At 33.9% G+C, this 12,046-nt stretch overlaps 1 protein-coding gene across 12 annotated transcripts in view; it reads right to left on the bottom strand.

Moving 5' to 3' along the window:
• The window catches only part of PDLIM5 (PDZ and LIM domain 5), a 205,647-nt gene that overhangs the window by 44,993 nt on the left and 148,608 nt on the right, over positions 1-12,046 (bottom strand). For 7 of the 12 annotated variants that reach the window (XM_073891974.1, XM_073891975.1, XM_073891977.1 and 4 more), the window contains 3 exons: positions 10,104-10,259; positions 9,147-9,278; positions 2,906-3,093 (listed from right to left, as the gene is read on the bottom strand). In XM_073891974.1, the coding sequence (XP_073748075.1) occupies positions 2,906-3,093; positions 9,147-9,278; positions 10,104-10,259 (476 nt within the window). The remainder of the gene's footprint in view (positions 1-2,905; positions 3,094-9,146; positions 9,279-10,103; positions 10,260-12,046) is intronic. The other 5 variants (XM_073891983.1, XM_025873466.2, XM_025873467.2 and 2 more) reach the window with 2 other exon arrangements.

Below are 12,046 nucleotides of genomic sequence, written 5' to 3'. Positions count from 1 at the left end.
GACCAAATTATTGCACCTTACTATTCAAATGTTCTCTTTCTATAACAAAATGAGGGATAAAAACCATAGGATCATCTCATTAGACGCAGAAAAAGCATTTGACAAAATTCAACATCTGTTCATGATAAAAACTCTCAACAAAGTATGTTTATAGGGAACATACAACATAATAAAGGCTATATATGACAAACCCACAGCTAACATCATATTCAGTGATGAAAAGCTGACAGCTTTTTCTCTAAGATCAAGAACAAGACAAGAATGTCCACTCTCATCACTTTGATTCAATATAGTACATAGTCCTAGTCACAGCAATTACACAAGAAAAAGAGATAAAAGGCATCCAAATTGGTAAGGAAGAAGTAAAACTGTCACTATTTGCAGATGACATGATAGTATATATAGAAAGCCCTAAAGACTCTACCAAAAAGCTCTTAGAACTAATAAATTTAGTTAAGTTGCAGGGTACAAAATCAATGCACAAAAATATGTTGCATTTTTGTACATTAATGAACTACCAGAAAGAGAAATAAAGAAAACAATCCCATTTATAACTGCACCAAAAATAATAAAATACCTAGGAATAAACTTAACCAAGGAGGTGAAAGACCTGTACTCTGAAAACTTATAAAACACTAATGAAAGAAATTAAAGACAACACAAACAAATGGAAAGGCATTCCATGCTCCTGGACTGGAAGAAATAATATTGTTAAAATATCCATACTACCCAAAGCAATTAATAGATTCCATGCAATCCTTATTAAAATACCAATAGCATTTTTCACAAAACTAGAACAGACAATCCTAAAATTTGTATGGAACCACAATAGATCCTGAATAGACAAAGCAATGTTGAGAAAAAAGAATAAAGGTGGAGGTATCACAGTCCCAGATTTCAAACTATACTACAAAGCTACAGTAATCAAAACACTGTGGTACTGGCACAAACACAGAAACATAGACCAACAGAACAAGATACAGAGCCCAGAAATAAACCCATGCTTATATGGTCAATTACTCTATGACAGAGGAGGCAAGAACATTACAATAGGGGAAAAGATAGTCTCTTCAATAAACATTCCTGGGAAAACTGGACAATTAAATGCAAAAGAATGAAATGGGACCACTTTCTTATACCATACATAAAAATAAACTAAAAATGAATTAAAGGCCTAACTCTGAGACCTGAAACCATAATAAAACTCCTTAAAAAATATAGGTGGTAATTGCTTTGACATTGGCCTTAGCAACATTTTTCTAAATATGTCTTCTCAGGCAAGAGTAACAAAAGCAAAAATAAATTATTGGGACTACAGCAAAATCAAGGAAGAAAATCATTAACAAAATGAAAAGGCAACCTATTGAATGGGAGAAGATATTTGCGAATGATATATCTTATAAGGGGTTAAGGTCCAAAATATAAAGAACTTATACAAGGCAACACCAAAAAACCCCAAATAATCTGATTAAAAATGGGCAAAGGACCTGAATAAACATTTTTCCAAGGAAGACATACAGATGCCAAAAGACACATGAAAAGATGCTCAACATCACTAATCATCAGGCAAATGCAAATGAAAACCACAATTAGATATCACCTTCTACCTGTCAGAATGGCTAAAATAAAAAAGACAAGAAATAACAAGTGTTGGCAAGGATGTGGAGAAAAGGAAACTCTTGTGTACTATTTGTAGGACTAGAATTTGGTGCAACTACTGTGGAAAACAGTATGGAAATTCCTCAAAAACTTAAAAATAGAAATATCGTAGGATCCAGTAATTCCACTATTGGGTACTTACCCAAAGAAAACAGAAATATTAATTCAACAAAATATATGCAATCCCTATGTTTACTGTAGCATTATTTACAACAGCCAAGACAGGGAAGCAATCTAAGTGTCCATCAACAGATGAATGGATAGAGATGTGGTATAAATATACAATGGACTATTAGCCATAACAAAGGATGAGATCATGCCTTTGGTGACAATATGGATGGACCTAGAGGGTATTATGCTATGTAAAATAAATCAGAGAAAGACAAATACCATATGATTTCATTTATATGTGGGATCTAAAAAACAAAGCAAATAAACAAACAAATAAAACAGAGTCATAAATATAGAGAACTAAGTGGTGGCTGCCAGAGGGTAAGGGGCTAGTGGGATGGGTAAAATAGGTCAAAGGGATTGAGGGGTACAAACTTCCAGTTATAAATTAAGTAATTCACAGGGATGAAAAGTACAGCAAAGGGAATATATAGTCAATAATATAATAATGTTGTATGGTGACAAGTGGTAACTACATTTATTATGGTGAGCACAGCATAATGTACAAAACTGTCAAGACACTATGCTGTATAGCTGAAACTAATATTATATGTCAACTATACTCAAATAAAATAAAACAAAAATAAAACAACTAAAATAAAATATGTTCTCTTTCTGTTACTGAAAACTTCTTCCACCTCCGTCTCATAAATCTTCAGCAGACAAGAAGTCAAAGATTTTTTCTTCACTAACTGATAAAAACAAATGCTTCTATTGTTGTTATTTTGTATGTATCATCAAAACTACAATGTCGGATTTTCAAGGTTAACCTCCCAATGATATAGTTATTTAATAAGATCCCAAGTTTACAATCCACACATTTCTTGAGTAATTTGGGAAACAAAGAAATTCCCAATTCTATAATTATGAATAGCAAAGGGCAACTGTATCAAACACACACAGAATGTTTATGAAATACTTCAGAGGAAAATAGCTATAGCTATTCCTTGCAGACCTTTTTAAAGCTTAGATGGTTGAGAATGGGTTTCATCAGTGAATTCTATCATACATCCTGGAAGACATTTTCATAATTATACGTAAGAAAAACATAAAGCAAGAGATTTCTTTGGCATACCTGCTTGGTTTGGCTGTGGCCAACTTGGTGACTTGACAATGTTGGTGGATCCTGGAGGCTTGAAGGCGGCAGCAGTTGTGAGACCAGTCACCCCTGGTCTGGTGGAGGCTGGGCTCTCCTGCCTCTCAGGCATGCTCCGTGCTGAAGCTACTGATGGAGCCAACTGCTGAGAAGTGTCCTGGGTGTTGCTAGAAAGAAAATAAGGGAACATTTTTGGTGAAGTGATAGCAAACTAACTTAGCAATGATCCTTTCTTTTCTCAATCTATTAAATCTCTAAGGAAAAGAAAAATACTAATTAACCAATATTTTAAAAAAGAAAAACTCGAAAACTATGACTGAGGGACTGTCTCTCTTTGAAATGAACAAACAAAAAACAAAAAAAGAAAGGAAAGGAAAGAAGATTACATTTGTTCAGTACTTTGGAAATTTCTTTAAAAGGTCTATCATGAGAAATTAGGCTACTGAAACACTGTTACAGCCACTCCTTTCGAATAATAAGCTAATTTCCTCTTCCTATTCTCTATCTCAACATTTCAGAAAAATCATCTAGATTAAAGCAACTAATTATTAGAGAATTCCTGATAATCTCTATGATATGGCACAGATTTTTTGTCCCCTTCTTTCTCACATTCTTCTGGTATTTTATGAACTAAGTTTCCCTGACATCTTACCACTCTTTTCACTCAATACTCAGTCACTCATTCATTGAACAAATATTTAAGCACCTACTACATGCCAGACATCATGCTATGTACTGGCCACAGAATGGTAAACAAGAGACAACATCCCCAGCTTAATAGAACATCCAGTGTTCTATGTTCACAATACAGGAAAACAAGAGACAAGACTGCCATTGTCTTCACTCAACCAGAGTTACTTTACTTGCTTAACAGGAGGCCTTATCTGTGCTGGTTCCAGTTTGATTTGGAAGATCATATGGCTTTTCATTACCCTGTCTTTATTATTTATAATTATATGTTGTCATTTCAAAAAAATTAATTTTAGGTAGCTCGTTATAAAATATGCACTTTGGAATGACATAATACTATAGCAGTTTCTCTCAAGTTATTGTAACAATAGTAAGAAGAATACATCCTATAACTTCTGAACAGAAATCAAGATATTGCTTGCTTAAATAATTCCATGCACAGAAACTCAAGTCCTTCAATAACTGAAAACAATGGCTGGAGGAGTAGTTCAATATGGACAGACTACTAATTTAATGACCAGTAAAATAAATGTCCCTTAATTATACGGTTTAGGTTGAGATTATTTCAATGAAAAGAAATTTCAAATTCAATCATGTCCATTATACTGCCAAATTAATAAGAGTACCTAATTTCTCCAATGCTCTTGAATCTGGGATGAACACCTAACAAAGGAGGCCTAAGGGTGCCTAGTCTTAGGAAGGCCTGTTTGCAAGGTTGGCCTCTAAATGGCATTTGAGAAGCTGGCTGATAAACAGTTCCCTACAGTCATATAAAACTTTCTCTAAAAGGTAAGAGTAGCTCACTGTGCCTAAGCTATAAAAACAATGTGGTTTATGCTAAATACCTACTTTCCTTCTGTGAGACTGGACTTACAGTATGAACTAGGCACAGCGTGAGAACATAAGGAGCCCCAATAAAAACCTTAAGTACTTAGTATCTAATGAGCTTCTCTGGTAGACAACACTTTACATGTTTTATCATAACTCACTGCTGTACGGGGGCACCTGGATGTCTCAGTCGTTAAGTGTCTGCCTTCGGCTCAGGTCATGATCCCGGGGTCCTGGGATGGAGTCCCGCATCGGGCTCCCTGCTCAGCAGGAAGCCTGCTTCTCCCTCTCCCACTCCCCCTGCTTGTGTTCCTGCTCTCGCTATCTCTCTCTCTCTGTCAAATAAATAAATAAAATCTTAAAAAAAAAAACAAAAAAACTCACTGCTGTATGAATCAACATATCCTGTGTGACTTCATTGAGAAAGGACTTTTGGAAACTTGAGCCTCTTTTCTTCTGGACTTGATCCATGTACCCTTTCCCTTGTTGATTTTGCTTTGTATTCTCACACTATAATAAATCTTAGTCATGAGTACAACTGTATACTCAGTTCTATAAATCCTCTAGTGAGGGGGTGGTCCTAGGGCACCTCTGACACTAAACAGTTTTGAAAAATCATATTAGAGCTATTTTAATGTTCTTGAAATATTGTTCCTTATTATTGTTCTCTCAAATTCAAATGTAACAGAGCCATCACCTTCTTTTATCATTTCTAATCAGTTTCATGAAAAACTGAAATCCACTTGATATTAAAACATACAATATAATGAAAAATTTAAGCATTTTAATAATTTTTTTAAATAAAAAGTAAAAGACTACTTATTTAATGGCAATGCTGAACACACTATTATCAATAAAGATGACACAATAAAGAATATTAATGGAAATAGAGATTAAGCTTTATAGTAGAATGGTTATGAGTACCTTTTTAAAAGTTTTGTTGATGAACAAATTATTTTACCTCTCTAAGTCTCATTTACCTAAACTTTAAATGGGGATAATACTTTGCTCTCATAAGAGTTCCATGAGGCTTAAGTAAGATAATTATGTACAAAATACTTAGCATACTCTAAGGCAGAGAATATGAGCTTAAACATATGAAAAGGATAATTAATATATTCAAATGATAAAAGACTTATTTTCAATATTCTTATACATTATAAATACATGATTTTTTAAAACAATACAGAAGTACAGGTCACTTTAATTCTAAGGTTAATTTTGGGGTTCATGTGGGTTTGAAAAAAATTATAATCCATATATTCACAGTTCTGAGAAGAAAATTTATGACCAAGCAATACTAGAAGTTACAGATGAAACAAAAATATAATCTGGAAATAACAAAACCCAAATCATCATTTAATGTTTAATAACCTGAATGAGTTAAAATTTAACTCCAGGAGAGCTGCCAGACAGACTTACGTAGACCAGGATGATAGAAAATTAATGCCAAGCCTAGTGAAGTTTGGTTGAAGGAACTAGTTACATTGGCCTAGGGTATGAAAAAAACCTCAGGAGAAGCCTAAGAGCAATCCTCAAATATGTGACATGTGGATTCACTCTACATGGCTACATTCTGTTTGCCTAATGTAGTGTCAAGTCTATGGTGAGATAGATTTGGTTCAATAAAAGGAGGTACTTCCTAATGTGAAAAATTGTCCAAAGGAAGTGTTCTGTTTCCTAACAATACCTTTAGTGAGAGGCCTGTCTCCAAAGGGTATTCAAGTAGATGTTGGAGAGGCTGCAGAGCCGATTTAACCATCAGAGGGTGGAGGGCTAAGTTATAAGTTATGCTTCAGCATGACATTCAAAACCTTCTAAGATATATCTACAGTCTACCTGTCCAGTCATTATCTCCTATAACTTTGTGATACAAACTATATGCTGGCCATGCCTTGTCTCTGTCCACACTCCATTTTTTTTCAGGCTCTACACAGAAGGCACCTCCCCTACTCTCCCTCTGCACACATCCAAGTACGATTGTTATAATTAACAACAGTAGTAAAAATAATATCTAGCATGCACAGTGTACCATACTAAACAATTAATATATTTAATTAATCTTCTAGAAGTAGAGACACTCCTTCCCTCAGTTCATGACACATATTAACTGCATCACGTATAGTTAACATTTCAATTTGTAATACCCAGGGTTTAAAAAAAAAAAATAACAGTAACTTCTTTATGTATCTTGTCTCCTGCACTACATTATAAACTGAGGCTGGGGACTTTAGTGTGACTTTGGGTAAGTTACCCGAAGTTGATAATGTTTCTTCATCTGTAAAATCAGATGAAAATACTACTTTTATCCAAGGTTATTGTTAGGATTAAATGAAACACAATGAGATAATACATGTAATACAAGTAAAGTACTTGGCTCCATGCTAAGCACAGAGGGAAGAAAAAAAAAAAATCTGTCCACAGAGCTTTGAAAGGTCCCACATTCTCCCAAACAATGCAGAGTGTCTTCTTACACTTCAATTTTTACCTACGCAAATGTGCATTTTTATTGTATCCTTTGTACATGGTCTTTATATATTCTCTCCCAAAAGGCCTAAAATGTCTAAATCTTAAACAGTACTCTTTAGATACAAAGTGTGTGCAGTAGATTATAAAGACCTTATAAAATTCTAAATTATAAGCAAGAAAGTTGTTCCATTTATATTTAAATTCAGCACTGATAAGCAGAGTCCAACAGTCTCAGGAGAAACAGATCTCTATTTACTTAAAATATTTAATGTAGGAATGGAAGAATATTAGGTTTTATCGAGACAATCATATATCTAAATATATAACGCCTAGGTCTCTAGAAGAGCTAACGTCTTTTTGCCTAATTTTTAGTATTAGCTACTATTTAAAGAAAATACATAAGCAATAGGTATCACGTACTAAAGATTAAAGAATTAATAAAGTCATTGGCTATATTATTTTATATTTGGGAATAAAATGTTACAATAATCACTAACAGCAAAAATATTTTTAATTAATGACTAATATACTAACATAGTATGGCATGTTAACTTAAATTGGTATCTTATTTCCGAAATCATGCCTCATATATTTTTTCCAAATTTAAAATTTAAAAGGTCTCCTCAGGAAGCCCAGTGTTCCTGCTTTCCAGAATGCCAACTTGCTTACCCTGTCGGAAATCATTTCTCTTTCCCAAATACCAAAATATATTTAGTTTGTGCCTATTGCTGTTAATAAAAAGTGATAATGGCTACTAATATCTATTCTATAAGCAGGTCCATGGATAGCATCCATCAGTTCATAACTTCATGCACACTTTTTTTAAAACAAGAAGTTTATTTAAACATAAAATGTTTGATTTGAAAGGAAAACTCGACTCATTTCCTTCAGAGTAATTTCTCTCTACTTAAAGACAGATTGCTCTGCACGTAAGGGTTATGTACAAAAATGTTATAAAATTGTCCTTAGTTTCACAATGATAAATGAAAAGCATTAAAACTCTCCAGTCAAGCAAGGTTTGCAAGAATTTTAATGTTGCTCTTTTTTTATTAAACAGTGAGTGCAAAACAACTTCCTGGAATATAAAGATAAGAGCTGAATGAGCATGCCACTAATGGAGACAGGGTATTCTCACAAAACTGGTATTTTTCTCCACCCTATTTCCAATTTTCCCTATCCCATCTCCATTTGATATCCATTGGAACATACCACTGGCCATTCAGTTTTAAAAAAAAATGCAATAGGTATTTTTCTGGAGAGAAGACGTGAGCATTCCATTAGGTCCTCAAAGGGATTTTTTATTCCAAGTGTGGTTCAGTAACCTGTCTCTGTATAGACTTAGCCCTGACGATGAAAGATTTCTGCCAAATTAACACTCACAATTCCACAAATATAAAATAATTTCAATTGTCTTTTTTCCTTAGAGAAAAATGTACAATGATCTCTCTCTCTCTCCCTGTTTAAATATCTCCCTTAAAAGTTACTCAGAATTGTAAGTAAGTATATTGAAAACCTCCGTAACAGTGACTAGAATACAAACACATGATGAGTAGATAGCCTGTGTCATATGAGGCTTTTACTAATTATAGTCATAGTTGTACACTCTGCCGTTAATTTTATGTTCCATCAGAGATGATTTAAACAGTTATTTAGTTAAAATTATACATTTCATGAACACTTGGGATATTTTTATTTCTTTATTATGCCTAATAATTTTTGGCAGAATTGTTAAGTTTAGGAGAAAAATTAATTTTGTGTTTCAGAATTTCCCAGATATGGTAAAAATTAAGTTGTTTGCCCAAGTAAAACCCTCATATTTAAGAACTATATAAGACAGTAGTAGCCAATCAAAATGAATTATTTTATTCTTTTTCATTTTTTCAAAAGATATAAAGGTATGTCTTACTAAACATTTGACTATCCTAGTATAGCTACCATCCATACAATGAAATGGTTATACTGTAATTTAAATACTCATGAAATTACTCATAATTTCATACTAAACATCAAGTGTGCTAATAAAAGATGTCACCAAGGGTTAAAAGGGGAGTTAATGACCATTTAAAATAACATGCTTGTCCATTAGCATTGCACTGAATTTATAGTTAATTTAAAACTGAACACAAATCCACTCTAGGACTTTCTCACCTGGTTTGTTAATACAGTGGTTAGGTGTCACAGAAAGCAGTATCTTTTATAGCAAACCCCCACTGTGGTATCTGCTCCACAGTACCTTATTTTCTTAACATGGATCGAGCCAGATGACTTCCTCGAGGACTGCAGGTACAAAAAAGCTAACGGCTTGGAAACAGGGCTGATGCAAAGTGCATCCAGGAGGGAGTGATATTTATCAGGGCTGGAGAGCCTGGTGAGCATTTAGAAAGAGTTTTAAGTCGAAAAATCACACAACCAACAGCAGAAAGTAGTCTTTATGGTCTATGATTTGAAACATTTCCAGAAAGAGACAGAGACAACTGGGTGTTATGCACAAACAATGAATCATGGAACCCTACATCAAAAACTAATGATGTAATATATGGTGATTAACATAACAATAAAAAATTTTAAAAAAAGAAAAGAAAGAAACAGAGACATTTGGAAATACACCCAGAGCAGAAAGATCAAAGAGGTGAAAAGAATGTCTGAGTGCTCTCTTATTTTACTCATTAATATAGAATTGACTAAATTTTCACCAAAACTAGTTGAGACAATCTTTTAGAAAGCACATAAAGTTTTATAAAGACTACCAGAAATTATGTAAAAACAAAATCTCATAAAAATAAAAAGTTATTTTTGGGGGGAGGAGGGGTGTAGTTAGACTTGAGATCACCCTCAAATACAATCAGTTTGTGAGTGAAAAGAATACCAATAAGAACTTAAAATTATCCATTGATAGTTGATTCTGTCCCAGATATAAAAACTAAAAATTATAAAAACCCAAAACTCAATAAGCATACAACATGCAGTAATCCACGCAACTGAAAAGCATCATAGATAAGTGGTAATCATGGAAACAGATGGAAGGATGATTTAAAGGAAAGCCAGTAACATACATTGTGGGATATGTCTACAATCTAGGACCACAACACAACCAAGATCTCACAGACAGCTGTGACTGTTTCAGATGGCTGTGTTTGCTTTGAGGGGACCTGTAAGACAGAGGGAATTGCTGGAATCACACGAGACGCACCCTGTAAATGTAGCTCTGGCTGGGTTTGCAGCAAGAACAGCAGACACGGTAGCAGCCGCACTACTAAGAACTGCAGCACTGTATCTAGCAGGAGGTGAGAAGGTAGAAGAGTTTTGAAAGCCTTCCAAAGAACTTGTCACCACATTTCTTGTGGAGCTGCTTATATTGATACGTAGGGGAAGAAAAAAAAGAGGAGAGGAACAAAAAAAGGAAAGTGAGAAGAGATAGCATAATAAAGATAAGATAGTAACCATCTCATATTAATATTTAGACATTAAAAGGTATGATACAGAAGTGTTGTAAGAGTTCAGGTCATTTATTTACCGTTGCTGTGATTTTTCTCAGAAGTTAAAATTTGATATATAGTCCTCCATAAAACTGATTTCTGAGATACAAATGCTTTTGAATGTATCCTATTTAAAGTTAAATCAATACATAACACACATGTGAAGACTGATTTGTCAGCATCTAAGTAGAAAATGAATCTAAATATGAAGTTTGAATTTCTGTAATCATAGAAAGGAAGGTTATGTCGATTTTTCTAAAAAGACTCCACATAAAGAGCTTTACCTTAGAGATGATATACACCCAGAGCCTGACATTTTAATGAGACTTGTGCTTTCAGGAGAAGCAGGTACAACCGACTGCCCATTCAGAAGCAGCAATACATATTGAAAGGAACAAGAAATAACTTTAAAATATTGAGAATAAACCTATTTGGGGAAGGACAGCACCTTTGTAAAATAAACAGTAGTTAAAGTGAATATGACTAAAACATCACCCGATCTGCTGATGTTCTATACTTCTATTTCCAGTTAGCTCTGTAAAGAATCAAAAATGCTGGTATGAAATTCCATTTTCAGAACACTTATGACTTAAAATAATAAATATTTTCCTTTCGTCTTTTAGAAAAGGTCAAACACCTGGACAGAAATGAACATTCCATCATTGGGACTGTAATGATTTCCAAGTTGGTTATCAACTTGAAATTGAGAAATTTTGTTATTAAGTTAAAAGAAAGTCTAAAATGTACAGCATGAAACCTATAACCTCTCCTCTCATTTATGCATGCAAGTTATTAATGAACACCCTCACCATTCTATGACCACTTTTTTCACAATTTGTGACAGTGGTCACCTCCAACACAAAGTAATTATGTGCCAAACTCAATCCAGGTTAATGAGAGCTCTGATGTCTGAAACTGTGCATTTGTGTAAGTCTTTTCTCCTTCTCAGAAGAATTTGATAATCCATTATTCATAGTTCCACTGGCTATAACTTTACAAACAATTAGAAAGCATATTAAAGAAACAGCGGCAAGCCGTTTTTAAAAATCATACAGAATTAAGTATAGCTTTTCCGCAAGCCTATAATTGAATTGAACTGTATGGCTATGTTTTAGCAACTGTTGTGAATGGCTAGAAAAGAAAGAATGGGTCTGGAAAGAGAAAAGAGAGATGCTATCAGTGGCAAAGCAGGGTAATATGAGTGTCATGCAATGTGGAAGAAAAAGTTACCAAGTGATTCAACTCTGAATTCCTCAATTACTCTGCATCTTTCAAGCAATGGCTACTATTTGGGGGAAGTGATGGCAAATAACAACTAGAAACCTAAGTCTATAAAAAAATCAACTAAAAAGTAAATCAGCTAAATTGTCTTTCTCCTGTAAAAAGAAAAGGACACTGTAATGGACTTCTTTCCTTGTACTGTATCACAAATAATAATATAAAAGGACTTAGTATCAGCAGAGACCTGCAAAATCTTATAAGTAACCTGAATACCCTTAGAATATGTGTGGGCACGTGGAACATATCACTCCGTTTTTAGAGGTGAATGCTCTAACTCAGTAAAGTAGACTTACAATAAACTTAAGAAAGTTGACTTTCCAAATCACAGTGAATAAACAGAAGGCACAGATTTCCTGACTCTGTATGAGAACTTTGA

The sequence above is a fragment of the Callorhinus ursinus genome, unplaced genomic scaffold, assembly GCF_003265705.2.
Source record: "Callorhinus ursinus isolate GAN/ISIS: 27379988/994484 unplaced genomic scaffold, GSC_fseal_2.0 scaffold4, whole genome shotgun sequence".
NCBI lineage: Eukaryota > Metazoa > Chordata > Mammalia > Carnivora > Otariidae > Callorhinus > Callorhinus ursinus.
This window is presented reverse-complemented; position numbering and strand designations above follow the sequence as displayed.